Genomic DNA, 19,761 nt, shown 5'->3' on the forward strand with positions numbered 1-19,761 from the left:
TAAAGAAATATGTGACTGCTGTCACTTTTTGCAGATAATTGGGAGAGGAGGCGCCCGGCATAGATAACCCCAAAGTTGGCAGCACTTTCAGGCTTTGGGAATCAGGCGCGTCACCGACCTGTGCGATTTCTCCTCTCTGTCCTTGCTCGCCTGCAAATCCTGACCCCCGTCCCCACTGCGGAGAAATCTCCTAAGAGACGGCTGCCGGCGTAGCCTCTGCGCCCGGGAGGCGTGGGGCGGAGGGCGCGGGAGCTGAGCGCGCTGCGGCCACGCTCCCCGCGCAGAGACGAGAGGGAGGGGCCGGCGGGGGCCGGGCAGCACCAGAGGCGGCGCGCGGCGCTCGCTGAGGCTCAGTCTCCTCCCGAGCCCAGCCCTGGCCGGCGAGAGCGGAGGCGAGCGCGAGCCGGAGCCGGAGACCGGGCCTCGGACCAGGGAGGCGGAGGGCCAGAGAAGGCAGCGGACCGGAGCGGAGGGTCGCGCTCGGCCCCCCCCCCCCCCCCGCCGCGTTCGCGTTCTCCTGGCGGTTCCCGGTAAGTGCGGGTGACCGAGTCCCCGCCAGTGTCCAGGTTCGGTGGCCGCAGTGGTCGTTGTCCCCGGATCCGGTTGCGCGCATCCCGCTGCAGCACCGCAGGCTCACAGGTGGCTCCGCGGTGGACGTGGGTGCCCCAGGCCCCGCAAGGAGTTAGCTAACTCTCTCCGCTCCGGGGCGCAGTTTCCGAGCCCCTGCTTTCCCCACGCCGACTGCCCTCGCTTCCGCCTCGGAGGTGGGTGGCGCGGCGGGGCAGGGCCTGCCGTCGGGGTAGACTTGCAGAGGGACGCTCCCCTTCCCCAACCCACCCACTAACGATTCGGGGAGATGCGGGCCAAGCGCCTTCCCAAGCTCTATCCCCGCTCTCTAGCGGGGTGCCTGTCCTTTAGTTTTATTTTCCTGTTAGCCCACCAGGGAAAGTTTGGGACCACAAAAGGCAAAGTTGGGGCGCGGCTGGGGGTGCACTTCCCCGGCGGAGGCAGCTTCCTTGGGGCGAAGCGGCTGGCTTGCAGGTGGAGCCGGCTCGCTGGAGCTGATCCTGCACCCTGAGAGTCGAGTCTGTCCCTGCCCTGTTGGTGGCCCTGGCCAGGCATTGTGACAATCCCCGGAGCGCTGTGAGTCGCTTAATCTTTGGTGCTAAGCGTCGACATCTGCAGCCAGCCGAGAATCTCTGTGATGGGTAGCAGCATCTTAGCCTGGTTTGACTTGTGTTCTTGCTCTGCTCTGCAAACCTGAGCTCCAGCTAATCTCAGTGTTTAACTGGCGTGTGTTTAATTAGCTTATTTTACACCTGAGATGATCTCAGCGAGCCTGTAAAATGAAATCGTTGATATAGAAAGCAGCAACAACAGTGTTGTTAAAGAAAAATGTAAATGGGAACCTTCAGAATATCCTCTGTCATGTCTAGATATTTTACCCATCTCTGTGGGATAATGAAAACTGCTTGGATATCTAACCTACTAGAAGATTCAGTGTTGGGGCTATTTTTGGCAGATTTTGTGGACAGAGGCATTGCTGCAACTTGCATATTGTTTATGAAATACACATTCAGTCTCTAAAAATAGCCTACTTATTAGGAGTTATTTGTTTTACTATGTTGTCTCTTTTACATGACTAAAGGTTGTTTTTAAAAATAAGCTTTAGCTGACAATAATATAATAAAGACGTTTAGGGAAGACAGTTTGTGTCACCAGAACATTCTTCTGTAAACTTAAATTTTTAAAGGGTCATTTTTCTGCATCAGACCTAGGAGAGGCTTTTCATGAAAAATAAGATGCTGAAATCCTTATGTGTACAGGAAAAGAGGGACTATCTCCTCCGACACTCAGTGCTTTCAAATGATAGATTAAATCAGAAAAGTGTGCCTTTAACTGGAATTATATAATTGGACTAAAAGAAAACATAATGAATAATTATTGGTTGTCGAGTACTTAGTTCTAAAAGAAGTGTTATATCTCGGAGAGGTTATTTGTTACATGATTAAAGGTGGGATAAACTGATAGATTTCCATCTATAAATTTTTTATATTTAACACACATCCACATAGGTTAACACTGGATTTACTAAAATGTTTGAGTTTATGAATACATGATCGTAAGTGCTCACCGTGTGCCACGTCTCATTCTACGTGCCTCCCCCTCAAAGCAATCCTTGGTGGGAGGTGCCATAATTGTTCTTATTTCTGAGATAGGGAAACTGAGGCACAGAGAAGTTAAGTAAATTACCCAAGGTCAAACACAGGACAGGACTTCATCGTACTTGCAGAGCTCTTTTTGTAGAAGAGACTTATGATTTTGTGATTTACTTATCCTTGTTTTAATTTTTATTTAAGCATAAATGTCGAAAATATTTCCTGCGAAGCGTAAGATTCTCTGATTGTGAACGTGCCCCACACGCACCGTTGACTATAAAGTGAAGAAAAGTATGAGAGAGCCATCTGGTTAAGTCTCCACTTTGAAGACCACCACATCCCCAGAAGACCCAGGATGGATCTGCACCAAAGCACTGCCATCACTTTCCTTGAGAAATGGTGTTTGGATAAGTCACTGTCTGGCTACAGGAGACATTATAGTGTCAGGAAAAAACTGAAGTTAATTCGAATCGTAGGCCTTTTCCTGGGCCTGGTAGCCATTAGCACTGTCTCGTTTTCAATCAGTGCCTTTTCTGAGACAGAGACCAAGAATACGGAAGAGGCCGTTGGCGCAAGTGGCCCTAAGGTAGCACACGGTTACCGTCAAAGAACTCTCTTAGATTTGAATGACAAGATTCTGGATTATACTCCACAGCCACCTCTTTCTCAGGAAGGCAAATCCGAGAATACAACAGATCATGCCCAAGGAGACTACCCAAGAGACATCTTTTCCCTGGAGGAGCGAAGGAAAGGCGCCATCATTCTCCATGTCATTGGAATGATCTACATGTTCATAGCTTTAGCCATCGTCTGTGATGAGTTCTTTGTTCCTTCTTTAACTGTCATCACTGAGAAATTGGGCATCTCTGATGATGTGGCTGGAGCCACCTTTATGGCTGCTGGGGGCTCGGCCCCAGAACTTTTTACATCTCTCATAGGGGTATTTATTGCTCACAGCAATGTTGGCATAGGCACAATCGTGGGCTCAGCAGTGTTCAATATCCTTTTTGTTATTGGCATGTGTGCTCTGTTTTCTAGAGAAATCTTAAACCTGACATGGTGGCCGCTCTTTCGGGATGTGTCCTTCTACATCGTTGACTTGATCATGCTGATCATATTTTTCCTGGATAATGTGATCATGTGGTGGGAAAGCTTGCTTCTCTTAACAGCTTATTTTGGCTATGTGGTTTTCATGAAATTCAACGTCCAAGTAGAAAGATGGGTGAAGCAAATGATAAATCGCAATAAAGTCGTCAAAGTGACAGCACCAGAGGCCCAAGCAAAGGTTGGTGGTGGTGGTTGTTTATTTAATATTCTGAACCATTGTTTTGGAGATCTACCACTTTTTTAATGTGATGATGTTTTAGGCTATAGACGATAGCAGAGTGCTTTCTGCAGTTCTGTGGTAACCAGACTGATGGCAGACTGAAATTGTAATTTCGGGATATTTTTGTAGATACCTTCTAAATTCTCAAGCTACTTGCTTCAGAGTAAAACATTTATAAATATAGGTTATGTAAGTGTCCCAGTGTGGACTCAGCAGTTATTTACCTCTGAAAGTAGGCACGATGATTTTTGTGAGTAATTTAATTTTCATGGGAAAGTATGTGTATGTAGCCTAGAAAATTGCAGGTATTTTTTTTTTTCAAGTAGGCACATGAAAATGATCAAGAACCATCTCTTTGAAGACGTTTAAGGAAGAAAGTCTGTGTAACCAGTGCTGTGCCTTTAGGTCAACAGCAGGGCCCAGAAGGACTGGTTATTAGTGTGGTCATAGCTATTTTTCTTGATCCGCACAACAATCTTCAGATCACTTGACCAGAAGCTGGTCAGGATCCATGAAACGGAGTCATTGCCAAGCCCTGCTGCCTCCATAGCTTGATGGCCCATTTTACATGCTATGATAAACATGACCCAAAATAATTTTACAGTGGAGTTTGAGGGAGTTTTAATGATAAGAGTGGCCATCCTTCCATGCGGGTGGTGAGCAAACTGGTATAGGGCTGAGAATAAGTTGATCTACAAAAATGTGAACTAATTTTTTTAAATAATGGGTAAGCAACATCAATACAATTTTATGTTAAGTATAGTAATGAAGTTTTGATTTATATCCTAACATTGGAATGTTGTCTCTGAATGTGATTTTAAACAGAAAACCAAAATACATATGCAGATTTTTCATACTAGCATCTGGGGAAATTCTCGTGTATGCAAAAAACAGATGTTGACTGGAGGGTGAGATATTTTGTCCCAAATGAAAAAAATATTCATTTGATATAATTCCTTTATGTTCAGGTTGGATGACCATCCATCATGTTCTGTAGCAGCCAGACATTTAAGCAAAGTGCAGTAAAAAACAAAAACAAAAACAAACAAACAAACAAAAAACCACTATTCATGTTCCTGTGTATTACATGTAAAAGAAAAATGTTTTCTACTGTATTTTTCTGACATTTCACTCAGTGTATGGTTGTTTGTTAGCAACTGTAGTAAAAGAAAAAAAAACATTCAGCAGTAGACATGGCAAGTAAGCATTCAGATGTGAGAACTGAGTACATATCCTTGAGGGCATCATTGGACCCCTCTCCCTGCTCTAATTTTGTAGCCAAAGGATGATCTCTCAAGCCGGACTGCTCATTTGAGCAGTTTGCATTAATAATCTATGTGTTTATTCCAGTTAGAGTACTGAACAATTGCCAAGGGAAAGGCATATTTTTTAGAGGCAAGGAAATGATTTGGTGTCTTATAAATATCCTGGGCACATCAAGGGTAAAAAGTCTTTTCGAGGGCTCGGTAGATTTGTGTTTTGTTACACAACAGTGGAACTTCATTAACTTAATCACAGATTCTGCTGAAGGTTATATTGACAACATTTATGAAAAAGGAACTTGCACTTGCAGAGCAATCTAGTAGTGTATTAAAGATCGCAGGGGGATTTTGTATTCTGATTGGAGGAGGAGCTGGTTCTCTGCATTTGGGAATAACTTTTTAAATACAGCTTACAGGCAGTATTTAATCTATTGTAAACCACTCATTAAAGTAGCTCTGGCAGTATCTTTACCTACTATAGTAGGTGACTGTCTTGTCATCTTTATGATATTTAAAATTCAGCAACTTAGGCTGACATTCCTTAACAGTTGTTATTCAAATCCGTAATTTTGTGCTATTCTTAATCTTGTGCATTTTTTAAAAGAAAGCAGATTATGTTCATGTCTATTTCTCCTGTTTCTGATTTCCCCCCAAAATGTGTTCGTGTATCCCCTTTTTGCACTATATAGCTTTAATTTATTCCTTTTAATCACTATTACTTCTTTTGGCATTCAGTAACTAAATTGAACTATAAATTATCATGGGAATAGGATTTTTCTTTAAACATAGCTATGTCTTGTTTGGTGTTCCTCAAAAATGCTAGAACACATGTTTAGGTGGAACAGTGTGTATTGATGTGTGATTTCCTTCTGGAAATTTCACTTTGCCAATTTCACTTTGGAAGTATTGTTGGATTTTTTTTTCAGCAGTTGGTCTGTGTCCTGTGCCTGATTTCAGAATGTTATGGAGGCTTTGCTGCCCGAGCATTGAACATAACGTGTCCCAAAGAAGGATGAGTCCTTGAGTGTGGTTATCTAGTTTTCTTTTTGCAGAGTTGTTTTCTGACTGCATATCCCAACTATCCTACAGAAGTCAGTGCTTCTGATAACATCAGAACACTCAGAAAAGAGATGCTAAACCAAACGCAATTCCAATGAGGTCTTCATAGAAAGGAATGTGATGTACAAGAATTTAGGAAGCAAAATAGTGAGCATGTGTTCATGGTCTTATTTGTACAATTATCGAGCAGGGGAGTTTGAGAAACTAGAGGAAACATATTTTAGATATTCTTGTACAAATCATCAGTGCTTCTGGCTAAAAAATCAACTCTGCTGGGCTCTTTGTGTTAAACTGTTTTGGAAACTACTTGTTTCATAGACAAGTTGAAGTTTTGATTTATATCCTACCATTGGAATGTTGTTCAAATCCTAATTTGGTTCCATTATTGATAATGTGTGCCATGGAGGCAACTGTGAAGCGTGGAAAAATGTGAACTGGCATATTTTTTCATAGTGACAGTAATAGTTTCTCATCTCATTTAATTTTTACACCCTGTGTGTGGTTTTTTTAATTTGTTATTACTATTATTTCCTTTAGGGATAATGTTATCCTTTTTTAAAAACTTGTGTAGTATTATGACAGGGTAAATAGACCTGGGGCATTGAATCAGAGGGAAAAAAAAGGTTTTGACCCCAGTGTGTAATCAGCCCTGTGATCTTAGAGAAGTTACATTAACTCTCTTAGCCTCAGTTTCCTAAATTGGACATGAAAATAACAGTGCCTACTTCATGAAATTGGGAAAATTATTAAATGAAGAAATGAATGCTAAGCAGCTAACAGAGTCCTTGGCAGATGTGGGTTGTTCATTAAATGTTAGTTCCTTTCCTTTTGCTTTCTGTTCTTAAAAGTGAATCAAAATAAGGTACTTTTTAATGTTTATTTATTTATTTGGGGTGGGGGGCAGAGAGAGAGAGGGAGAAAGAGAATCCCAAGCAGAATCCCAGTGCAGAGCCCTATGTGGGACTTGAACCCAGGAACCATGAGATCATGACCTGAGCCGAAATCAAGAGTCGGATGCTTAACCTACTGAGCCCCATAAATTATTTTAAATTTAAGAATTTGACATTTTTGAAGACTGGCATTCACGCAGGTCATTGTCTCCCTTAGGGGCGTATAATATTTGTCATAGTGTGATATTTGTAAGCCGTAGCTTACATATGGTGAACAATGCAGGTCGGGTATTATCATAAACTCCAAGAAAATCTCCAAATTTGTTTATTGTCCTGAAATTTTGTTGTGGGATTTTGCTTGAAATAAGTAGGCCGTTATGGGGTTATCTCTGCTTAGCAGAGATTTTTGTGTTAAAGGTACTCTTATTTATAAATGATTAGGACTCTCTTCTAAAAAACACTCCATAGCTGGTCAGGAATGACTTTGATTCCTGCAAGATGTAAAGCAGTGGAGTCTCAGGGCATCCAGAGCATTTTGCTGTGCTCCTGGCCTGGCTGCTGAGGTCCCTTGATCTGTTCTGGTGCTAGGCTGTCATTGGCCTAGAAAGCAGCTGTCCATGGTACTTAGCTTCTTCTTAGACTTGGCATTATAATCTGACAGCAACTCAGCCCAGTTCTAATGAAGGGAATGGTCTAAATAAAGATGCTTAAAGCTGGATAGTTGAAGAGTAGGCTATTTAGTAATTTAGGTGTGCTTTGATCCTGAAAAGTGGTTTGTAAATAGAGTTTTTACAGTTCCAGTTGTTATTAATGTTCATGAGAAAAAGGGAATTGAAACCATATTATAAATCTTCCTCACAAGGTGAAGTATTTCTTTTAAGGTGCTAAACCATGAATAGTTTTATCAATACAAATGTGTAGGTCCAAGCTTACTTACAGCACAGAAGATGTTATATATTCAACCTTTGTTTCCCCTCCACACCTCGTAAATAAGTTAGTAAAATTAATGTGCAAACTTTAAGGAAGGAAAGGTAAGATCATCCTTATAATAAACAATAGGATAGTATTACTTGGTAGACTTGGAAACTCTCTGTTCTTCTCACAAGAAAGAAAATTTAGGCATTAAAATTCTTAATTGGCTTAGATGTCTGTGGATGTAGTATGTTTATCTGGGGATACAGCATGGTGCTTTTTTCCTTGTTTTGTTTCCTTCTACTTATATAAAAAGCAAACCCTTCAGTGACTGCATGTGATTCAGAGAGTGAACGGGCATTTCAACACACCCAGAAAGCTCAGCAGATTTTAGTGCACAGAATTCAGATTGCCTTTGGCTTTTCATACTTGCTGCTGTGATTTCTTCAGCAAGAGAAGACCTAAAGTTTGTGTTGAGAGCAAGGATTTACCACCACTTCCTTTCCTTCCTCCCTTCCTCCTTTGTCCCTTTCTCCTCCCACCTCCCACCACCTCTCCTCTCCTTTTCTTTCCTTTTCTGCCTGTCTCTCTCTTTTTGGTAAAACCAGATAATTTGTATTTGAACATTAACAAGGAATGGGATTGTTATGTTAAGCTCTTCTTTTGTTGTTGAGGAGGCCTGTACATCTTTAGTGGGGATTTGACTGTTTTTGTTTTTCCATTCTTTCATTTCCAACCTTCTTTTGTTTTAAATAAGTCTCTAGTAAACTGAATATAGCTATATTTTATTTAATTAGTTTGACAATCATTATCTTTTAACTGGAAAATTTAGTTTATTTACATAGATTGTGATTACTGTACCATTTGGATTCTTCTCTATTATGTTACTTTATACTTTGTATTTATTCTGATCTGTTTCTTTTTATAATTTTTTCTCACCTTTTTTGGAGAAGGGGCATTGAATTTTTTTCCTAAGTTCTTTCCCTTTAATTGTTTGGAATTTATATACTCCATTTCTATTTTTTTAGTGTTGCCTATGAATTTTAATGTGTATGTGATTCACAGTCCATGATTTAATAAGATCTATCTTTATGTTTTATAACAGCTTTATGGAGGTATAACCACTTTTTAACCCCTACAAATTAGATATTGTCATTATACCATCAATGTTTTTAGGTTTATCCATGTTTTTACCAGCTTTTTCCCTCCTTATTCTTTTTTTTAACCTTTATTTATTTTTGAGAGAGACAGAGTGCAAGTGGGAGAGGAACAGAGGGGGGGGTGGAGACACAGAAAACAAAGCAGGCTCCAGGCTCCAAGCTGTCATCACAGAACCCGATGCAGGGCTCAAACCCACAAACTGCGAGATCATGACCTGAGCTGAAGGTGGATGCTCAACTGACTGAGCCACCCAGGTGCCCCTTCCCTCCTCATTCTTCTTCTCAGTTCAGACCTTTTTGCTATGAGTTTTTTCCTCTACTGACTTACATTCTTTATAAGTTCCTTTGCAAGAATCTACTTAAATAGTAAATGCTCTTTTTTTAAATTTGCTTACAGATTTATTTCACTTTTAATCCTGAAAGATAGTGTGGGTGGGAAATTATTTTCTCATCTTACTTTGAAAATAATATTCTACTGTCTCTGACTTCCATTTTTTTAAAAAATGTTTACTTCTTTATTTTGAGAGAGAGAGAGAGAGAGAGAGAGAGAGAGAAAGGGAGAGAGAGTAGGGACCAGGGGAAGAGAGAGAATCCCAAGCAGGCTCTAAGTTGTCAGCACAGAGCCTGACTCGGGCTCAATCTCATGAACGGTGAGACCATGACTGGAGCTCATACCAAGAGTCAGACACTTAACCAACCAAGCCACCTGGCTGCCAATCTGACTTCCATTTTTGCTGTTGAAAAAGAAACAAAAAGCTGTCAGTGTAAATGTTGCTTCTTTCTAAGAAATCTGTCTTTTCTTTTCGACCATGTTTAAGGTTTTCTCTTTGTTTTTGATGTTCAGCCTTTTCCTTATTCTATGTCAGGTCTTGTTTTCTCACTTCCTTATCCCCTATTTGTTATTCACTAGACTTCCTGAATTTGGGAACAGTTTCGACTTTACCTCCTTCGTTCTTCCTACAATCTTCTAGAATTCTGATTAAATAGATATACCATCTCAACCTGTTTGCCATGTCTTATAACTACTCCTCTTTTTTATCTCTGTTCCTCATTCAGCTCATTCCTTTACATCAACCTCCTAGTTTCTAGTTTTCTCTTCAGTTTTGTCTAATCTGCTATAAAGCTCATCCATTAAGGGTTTTTTTTTTTTTTTGAGAGAGAGAGAGAGAGGCAGAGTGCGTGCATGTGCATGCACACATGTGAGCTGATGAGGGGCAGAGAGAGTGGGAGAGAGAATCCTAAGCAGGTCCCATGACTAGCACAGAGCCTGATGCAGGGCTCAATCTAATGACTGTGAGATCATGACATGAGCAGAAATCAAGAGTCAGACATTTAACCAAATAAGCCACCCAAGTACCCCTCGTCCATTGAGTTTCTAATATCAATTATTATATTTTTTATTTCTAGAAGTTTTCTGTGGCTCTTTCATATCTGTCAGGTTGACTTTCATTATTTCTGGTACTTAATCATTCAATGACTTCTTTTATTCTTTAGAAATGTTAAATACATTTATATTTCATAATTGATATTCCTAGTGACCATATCCTTGTAGGTTTGATTTTGCTGTGTTATTGATTCTTGACCATGTGGAGTTGCTTTCTTATATATTTAGTGATTTTTTAAAAAAATCTTTGAGGGGTGCCTGGGTGGCTCAGTTGGTTGAGCATCTAACTTTGGCACAGGTGATTATCTCCCGGTTTGTGAGTTTGAGCCCCATATCGGGCTCACTGCTGTCAGTGTAGAGCCTGCTTGGGATTCTCTCTCTCCCTCTCTCTCTGCCCCTCCCCCACTTGTACTCTGTCTCTCAAAAATAAATATACATGTTAAAAAAAAAGAAACAACTGTGAACTCCTATTCCTTGGGGCTTTACCCTTGGGAAGTCATTGAGACCTAGGTTTTAAGTCTGTTCCTCTAGAGAGGAACAAGTGCCTGATAGCACGACCAACTTGGAACCATTCTAACCTAAGTGTTTGACTTTTTCCTACCCAGGTAGTGTGAATTCAGACTCCAAACCCATGTGAGTGAGCCAGTGGTAGAAATTTTTAAGGGAGACTCTTCTCTCTTTCTCTTTTTTCAATATCACTCAAAACCAAGACCAAAATAGGCATATCCTACTCTTTCCCCTTGCTAGGCAGGGTTTTTTTTTCTTCCTTTCCTTTTATTCAGCCACTAGGAATGCCACCCCTTCAGCATTCCTAGCTTATTGGGAGGTGAGGTCTCTGAATTACTTCCTCCTTACTAGGCCTTTGTTTGTAGCTTCTAAAAATCTAGTCTTTAGCCACTGGGGAATGGCAGGTACTTTAAGAGCAAAGCAATACAGACTCCTCTGGATTTGTGCTTACTTGATGTTCTTGGTTCTAAGAAATCCCTGATTCCTCACTAGGATAAGTAGGTAATTTAAAAATATATTAAAATATATAATATGCAACCTTTTGGGGTATGATATACTGAGAACGGTTTCTCTGAATATTAAGTCCAGTGTATTGCCAGAAAAATATGTTTCAGACTGTGGGTTTGTCAAAAGATAATGCATGTAACAAGAGATATGGATACAAAATTTTAATTGAGTACTCTCAGAGTGTTTCATGCAGCCTAACCATTATAATAGTATGTTTTCATATCTAAATTATTGCAAATATATCACTACTATAATTTTCGTCAACAAAAATCCTACCATTGGCAAATTTTGAGTCAAATCTAGGAGGCAATTTTAACAGAAAGTTATATGGGGCCCCGGTAAATTTGCCTTTTATTTATTTATTTATTTATTTTAAATTTTTTTTTTTCAACGTTTATTTATTTTTGGGACAGAGAGAGACAGAGCTTGAACGGGAGAGGGGCAGAGAGAGAGGGAGACACAGAATCGGAAACAGGCTCCAGGCTCCGAGCCATCAGCCCAGAGCCTGACGCGGGGCTCCAACTCCCGGACCGCGAGATCGTGTCCTGGCTGAAGTCGGACGCTCAACCGACTGCGCCACCCAGGCGCCCCTAAATTTGCCTTTTAAATAATATATTTGTAATGTTCTTTTTAAAATTTAATTTAATTTTTTAAATTTACATCTAAGTTAGTTAACATATAGTGCAACAATGATTTCAGGAGTAGATTCCTTAATGCCCCTTACCCATTTAGCCCATCCCCCCCTCCCACAACCCCTCCAGAAACCCTCTGTTTGTTCTCCGTATTTAAGAGTCTTTTATGTTTTGTCTGTCCCCCTCCCTGTTTTTAATAATATTTTTTACCAAATATAGAAAGTAATATATTTATTGTACAGGATTATAAAAACACATCAAAATATAAGAAATTTAAAATAGCCTATAAACTCTCCATTACACCGTCCAAAAATAACTCTGCACATGTTTGCGTGTGTTCTTCCAGACTTTTCTCACATGCACACATATACACACATGCATATTCACATATATTTAAGTACTAAAATAAATTGGAATGATATTCGATATACATAACTTTAAGCTTACATTGGGTATATAATGGTTTTTTTTAACTTCACTTTTTATGTGCATTTCCTCATGTCATTAAATGTAATTGATTGTTTAGTATTATTGTAAAATGGAAAGTTGTTTTCATATCTAAATTATTGCAAATATATCACTACTATAAAAAATGCTACAACAAATAGTACTACAAATTTCTGATTTCATAGAAGCAGAAATTCTGGATCAAAGTTTATGAGCTTTTTGTTTTTTTAATGTTTATTTTTTGAGAGAGACAGAGCATGAACAAGGGAGGGCAGAAGGAGCGGGTGACACAGAATTTGAAGCAGGTTCTAGGCTCTAAGCTGTCAGCACAGAGCCCAATGCAGGATTCAAACCCACGACCGTGGGGCGCCTGGGTGGCTCAGTCGGTTGGGCGTCCGACTTCGGCTCAGGTCATGATCTCACGGTTTGTGAGTTCGAGCCCCATGTCGGGCTCTGTGCTGACAGCTCAGAGCCTGGAGCCTGTTTCAGATTCTGTGTCTCCCTCTTTCTCTGACCCTCCCCCATTCATGCTCTGTCTCTCTCTGTCTCAAAAATAAATAAAAAATGTTAAAAAAAAAAACAAAAAACCACAACCGTGAGGTTATGACCTGAGCTGAAGTCAGACCCCAAAGTTTATGAGCTTTTTAAAGGTTTGTCTACATTGCAACATACTTGGTAATGTTTTGGTATTATAATTTTTAGTGTTTTCACAGTGAAACAATATTGCGTTGTTTTTAATTTGTGTTTTTTTGATTAATTGGGAGGTTGAGTCTTGAAAAGACTGAGAATTAATTTTTTTTTAATTTTCAAAAATACCTTTAGAATTTTTTTAAAGAATAACTTTTTAATGTTTACTTATTTTTGAGAGAGGAATAGAGAGCATGAGTGGGAGGGGAGCAGAGAGAGAGGGAGACATAGAAGCAGGATCCAGGCTCTGAACCTGATGCAGGGCTTGGAGTCACAAAACTGCGAGATCATGACCTGAGCTGAAGTCAGACGCTCAACTGACTGAGCCACCCAGGTGCCCCTAGAATTTTTTTTTTAAATACTTATTTTGAGAGAGCGCGCGCACACATGCACATGTGAGCAGGAGAGAAATAGAGAGAGAGGGAGAGAGAATCCGAGGCCAACGCCATGCTGTTAGCACAGAGCCAACCCAGTGCAGGGACTCTATCTCACAAACCATGAGATCACGACCTGAGCCCAAATCAAGAGTCAGACGCTTAACGGATGGAGCCACCCAGGAGCCCCAAGAATTAATTTTTTTTAGTAAGTTGCCAGTTTGCTGGTGTCCTTCATGTCATTTTTAGTTTTCTGTGATGTCTCAAAGGTCTTACAAGTATATGTTGAGAATCACTAACATTAGATTTCCTCCCTCTCTACAATTTCCACACCTAACTAAAGCCAGGAGGTTTTTGTGTTTTTTGTTTAAAAAAAAAATGAATTATTTTGTTTTTAAATTCTTTTTTTTTTTTAATTTTTTTTTCAACGTTTATTTATTTTTGGGACAGAGAGAGACAGAGCATGAACGGGGGAGGGGCAGAGAGAGAGGGAGACACAGAATCGGAAACAGGCTCCAGGCTCTGAGCCATCAGCCCAGAGCCTGACGCGGGGCTCGAACTCACGGACCGCGAGATCGTGACCTGGCTGAAGTCGGACGCTTAACCAACTGCGCCACCCAGGCGCCCCATAAAAAAAAAAATGAATTATTTTGAAGAAAGCGGCATTGGGGCTCAGGAGTTGGGAGATGAGGTTCCCAGGATTGGAATGTGCCCCTGACCATGTGACCTTGGGGGATCCTGTACCGCCTAAGACCTCCATTTTTTCATCTGGAAAATGGGAGACTTGACCTAGATGACCTAAAAGATTGCTTCCAGCTTGTCATTTCTGTCCTTGAAAGCTCTAGTATATACTATGTGGAGTACTCTAACTGTGTCAAAGTAATAACCTAGTACATTTACCTAAAACAGAAGACCAGATTCTAACCGTACCCGTGTCACCAAAGTGTGTTTCTAAATGGGCTTAGCTGCAGCATTTTCACACAAATGATTTACTGGCTCAGCCAAGCAGTAATTTTCGCTTGAGCATGTTGTGAGAGGTAGCTCTTCCAGACAGGAGAATAACTTGCATGGGAGAAAGTTGTTTGAAGTTTACTGCAGGATTCTCGACCTGCTCAGCATTTGTGGCTTCTGGCAGGGAAAACCTACCTTGGCAGCTACATGTGCATCCCTAGAATGCTGGTCTCTCCACAGCCGAGAGAAGAGAGAGGTCTGAAAAGTGGGCATGTGCTTAATACCAGGCCCTTACTACATCAACACTCTGAAATCGAGATCATCTCTACCTGCACGTCAAGAACCAGAGGGTCAGAAAACATAAGTGATTGCCTGAGGTCCCGATTTAGTGGTATTAAACTGCATTTGAACTTGGGTCTGACTCCTAAATGCCTGGTCGTCCTCCTAGTGCTTTTCACTGGACAGTTGGGATTAAAGACAAAGCAAACCTCCAAATTAGATTCACATTTCGTATTAGACTCTCTTGAGTCAGTGACTTTCAAATATTTTTACCATGACTCCCACCAAGAAATATATTTTACATTCTGACCCACTATGTTATGCAATGCATGCATGCACACGTACATATGTGCATGTTTATTTTTTATTAAATTTTTTTAATGTTTATTTATTTTTGAGACAGAGAGAGGCAGAGCACAAGTGGGGAGGACAGAGAGAGACGGAGATGCAGAATCCAAAGCAGGCTGCAGACTCTGAGCTGTCAGCACAGAGCCTGACACGGGGCTCAAACTCTGAACCACGAGATCGTGACCCGAACTGAAGTCAGGTGCTTAACCGACTGAGCCACACAGGCACCCCTGTGTGTGTTTATATAGACTTATAAAAATCTAAGTGTGATGCACTTCCTATTCTTGAGTTTTCTATGCTGTCAAAAATAGCAACCCTCTAAAATAATTTCATAACCCACCAATGGGTTGTGACCTGAGATTAAAAAATAGAATCATGTTAAGAAATTTCTTTTTTCTCCTTTTCCTCTTAGCAGGGCTGCCCTGCAAAGCTGTGCTATTTTACTGCACGAGGGCATCTTTCTGATCAAGGGGATGAATAGGGACAGAAATTCAGGTATCACTCTCCTGAACAAGCTGTGTGCTTTGGTGTGGGACTGTGGCTGCCCAGAGGAAGAGATGCCTTTTGTCCATTCAACCAAGGTGCCCTTTTGGCTGGTGGTGAGCCTCTAATTCTTCTTTTTATAATTGACTATTTAGAGTTTCAGAGTCATGGATCCACAGGGACCATTATGTGCATGTAAATCCATGCTGCTTTTCTTTCTTTTTCTTCTTTCTTCTTTCTCCTTCCTTCCTTCCTCCCTCCCTCCCTCCCTCCCTCCCTCCCTCCCTCCCTCCCTCCTCTCTCTCTCTTTTTCTTTCTCTTTTTCTTTCTTTCTTTCTTTCTTTCTTTCTTTCTTTCTTTCTTTCTCCTTCCTTCCTTCCTCCCTCCCTCCTCTCTCTCTTTTTCTTTCTCTCTTTCTTTTCTTTCTTTCTTTCTTTCTTTCTTTCTTTCTTTCTTTCTTTCTTTCTCAGAGAGACAGAGAGCATACACGCAAGTGGGGGGGGAGCAGAGAGAGAGGGAGAGAAATTCCCAAGCAGGCTCTGTGCTGTCAGTGCAGAGTCCTCCACAGGGGTTGGTCTTACAAAATGTGAGATCATGACCTGAGCTGAAACCAAGAGTCAGATGCTTAACGGAATGAGCCACCCAGGCGCCCCAATGCATGCTGATTTTCATGATTGAGACTGTTTCAGCCATTTAGAGCTGGATCCATATGTTGTCTCAGCTTCCTCCCAAGCACGCACACTGTCTGTGTCCAGTTGGGTAACTGACCCTCTGAGCAATGCAGATTTCTGCGGAGTCCTAAGATGTGAGCACATACCAAGCTATGTCTTGCTCTCGGGCTCTGACATAGACTGATTGCAGGGTAAGGAAGGTGCAGATCAAAGCATGATATGAGGCTCCCTGAGCCTCAACTCATCCTTGTTTCTCAAATGAGCTTGTCATCGAGTGGAAAAGAAATGCGGATGAAACAGGGAGATGAAATCAGGGGAAAACAGAACCTTGGCGAGAAGACCAAAGCTGCATTTCAATTAGGTTGGTTTCCTTTTTTTCAGAGGCTGGATTTGTAAACCAAATGATGCAGACATGGTTCTCGTGCTGGTAAAAACTGGTGGGGTTGGAAAGGGTGTGGGCATCAGACCATAGTAATACCATGCTTCCAGCTTTAAACGATGCACCCAGAATCTGCATTGGCAGGTACCAATCCTGGAGAGATGATGTCCTTTTCATCCCACACAGTGGTGGTCTAACCCTGGTCCTGGCACTTTGCCCCAAGCATCACCTTTTTGACAGTAAAGAGACTAGCTTATTTCCCAGGTCCCCACCATCTCTTATAACTGCTTCTCTGTTAATGGGAAAGAAACAAGTATGTGCCTGTAATTAAGGACTGGCCAATAGAAGAGGTGGTCAGATAATGAAGCCCTGAACTTGCCTCCTTCGAAGTGCTTTTCCTTTTTTTTTTTTTTTTTTTAAGTTTTTCCAATTAAGGAACCCAATTAAAGGGGATTAGTTCCTTTGGAGGTGTTATGAGGGCTTCTTTACCCTTCTGTAGGACCTTCCTGGAAAGGGCCAAGTTGCTGGTGCACTGTAACTTTCTCTTTTACTGTTTGATGGACATTGAGCTGGGCAGACAGGTTGCTGGTAGAAATACAGGTTTCACCTTTAGCAGCCCTATTCCTCCCACTTAAACCTGTCATCTGTTGCCCTCACCTCTCGAGTAGGCTCAAGTTGGTTTTATTTTTCCATGTCACCTGATAACAGTTAAATACATGTTGAACGACTTCTGTTATTTTAGACCTGTGGTAGGCCCTGAGTATTGGTGTTTTCCAGCAACTTGTGATTTTGTTTTCTGAGAGGATGTACGATAGTTAAGGTTTAACACAATAGAATTATTATTTAAGCCAGGGATGGAGTGTGTCCCTCCTAGCAGTATGATCTTGGGCAAGTTACGTAACCTCTCTGGGGTTAACATTTCTTATCTGTAAATTCAGGAAAAATAATAGAATTTTCATCCTAGAGAGGCTGTGAATTTTGATGAGGTGGCACAGGTAAAGTGCTTAGCAGAATACGGTCCCAGCTGCCTACCCAAAGATGCAGTCCGCTCCTGGTCTCCTTTCCTCTTGAGTCCCTTCCCTGCTCTATTAGCTTGCCGTCTCTAAGTCCTGTGTCTCTAACCTCCTGGTGTTTTCTTTCTGTCAGTTCAGGACCTCGCCTTGCTTCCTAGGCTCTCTTTGCCATACCTCCCATGCCGTCATATGAAGGTGCAGTTGCCCCAACTAATCCCTAACTAATAGTCAAATCCTCAGTGTTCGGACTTGAACCTGCTTTCCCTCTGTTCTTGCAGAGGATTAAGAGAGAAGCAGTTTCCCTGTCTATGAGACAGAACCTCACTCAGCTGTAAAATTCTCCTGAGCCCTCCCGTCACTGCCCTATAAATGCATTTACTCTCTTCTTATGTGCATCATCAATATTTAATCTTAGCTTGTCATGTCTCCATCCCGTCATGGCTCTACCTTACGTTGCTTTGTCGGCATCTGTGTTTTCTGTCTTCGATTCCGTCACTGCCCTGGGCTCAGGGACTAACCAACCTCATTTGCAGTATTCATTGTCTGGCTCATAGGTAAAAGTGCAAAGGGCACTTGATGCCCTTTGAGATGTTGATAATGGTGGTGGTGAGTGTTCATGAGAAAAAGTCCAGGTCTGAAAAAAATCCTAACACGTAATGGCTTATGTTTGAAAGTCCAGTGGCAGACAACAGATTTCAAACTTAAAAATATAAGCATCATTAGAAATTCTCCAGTCCTTTCAGGTTGCAAGTGTGGGTATCAGGACAGGGCAGGTAAGGGCCGCCAGTTCTAAAACTCAGATCACTCCAGCTATGACTTTATTAAGCTTTTTTGAGATACAATTTATTTACCGTAGAATTTGCCCTAAGTGTCCAATTTGGTGGTTTTCAGTATATTCACGGAATTGTAAAACCATCACCGGTATCTAATTTTAGAATAGCTTCATCACCCCCAAAAAGAAACCCTACACCTATTAGCAGTGACTCCCTTTTTATCTCTCCCCGCAGCCCCTGGGAGCCACCAGTATACTTTCTGTTGCCATAGATTTGTCTGTTCTGGACATTTCATATAAGTGGAATCATACGATATGTGGCCTTTTGTGTCTGATTTCTTTCACTCAGCATAATGTTTTTGGGGTTCACCCATGCTGTAGCCTTTTTATGGCCAAATATTCCCCCTGTATAGCTGTACTACGTTTTGCTTATCCGTCAACTTATGGACATTGATAGTATTTCCATTTTGGGTACCATTATGAATAATGTTGCTATGAGCATTTGCTTACACATTTTGTGTGGATATATGTTTCTGGTTCTCTTTGCTATATACGTAGGAGTGGGATTGCTGGGTCATATGTTCACTCTATGTTTAACATTTTCAGGAACTGCTAAACTGTTTGCCAAAGCGGCCACACCGTTTTGCATTCCTACCAGCAATGTATGTTCCGACGTGTCATTGCTAACATTTATTATACGTCTTTTTGATTATACCCATCCTAGTGGATGTGAAATTGTACCTTCTTTTGATTTTGATTTGCATTTCCTTGAAAGATGGTGCTGCTGAACATCTTTTCATGTGCTTATCGGCCGTTGGTACATTTTTTTTTTTCTGGAGAAATGTCTATTCAAATATTTTGCCCATCTTAAAACTGGGTTGTTTGCCTTATTGTTGAGGGTAAGAGTTCTTTATACATTCTGGATACAAGTCCCTTACTATGTATATGATTTGCAAATATATACTCCTATTGTGTGGGTTATTAAGGAATATGCTCCATATATGGGGCAGCTCCTGGACTGGGGTCCCGTGGGTTTCCAAGCTGTTCTAGGCATGCTTATATCTAGAGTGATTTGAGACCCTTGGGTCTGACCCTAAAGCTGCCTCTCCCCTGGAGTTGGTCTTGAGAAAAAATTGATCCCCTTGAAGCTAAGGACTGGAGGAGGATTCAGGTTTGTTTGGGGTCCAAGACTTCCTGATTATGGAGATCGTGGGAACGTGTGAACCTACTTGAACATTTTTGTTTGTTGTCTGCTAGCTGCATCACCCCTCTTTACCTACTCCTGACTCTTCTCTGTGTTATGTAAGAGAGCTTCTTGTCATGCGTTCCTCTTCCCTATATCTTGTTTTATCCACGAACCCTGTCAGAAAGCAGTTGGGCCATAAGCCTTCACTTCCAGATGTGAACTTTGCTCATTTTGTCCTCAGGACTTTGGTGCTTAGCTTTATGCGTCTTGGTTGTGGGCCAGACCTGCCCGGTTAACCCCCCTCCCCCAGTATAAACCTTCCTACTCCAGGCTCTAGGAACATTTACCTTCATCTTAAACAAAGCTTTCTAA

The 19,761-nt window shown here is 41.4% G+C and overlaps 1 protein-coding gene across 4 annotated transcripts in view; it reads left to right on the plus strand.

Annotated features, from left to right (window-relative positions):
* Window positions 1–333: 333 nt before the first annotated feature.
* The window catches only part of SLC24A2 (solute carrier family 24 member 2), a 245,654-nt gene continuing 226,226 nt past the window's right edge, over window positions 334–19,761 (plus strand). For 2 of the 4 annotated variants that reach the window (XM_047831484.1, XM_047831487.1), the window contains exons 1-2: window positions 599–764; window positions 2,361–3,444. In XM_047831484.1, the coding sequence (XP_047687440.1) occupies window positions 2,515–3,444 (930 nt within the window). In that variant the 5' untranslated portion in view covers window positions 599–764; window positions 2,361–2,514. Of the gene's footprint in view, window positions 531–592; window positions 765–2,360; window positions 3,445–19,761 lie in introns of those variants that run through there. The other 2 variants (XM_047831485.1, XM_047831486.1) reach the window with 2 other exon arrangements.

This window comes from Prionailurus viverrinus, chromosome D4 (assembly GCF_022837055.1).
Source record: "Prionailurus viverrinus isolate Anna chromosome D4, UM_Priviv_1.0, whole genome shotgun sequence".
NCBI lineage: Eukaryota > Metazoa > Chordata > Mammalia > Carnivora > Felidae > Prionailurus > Prionailurus viverrinus.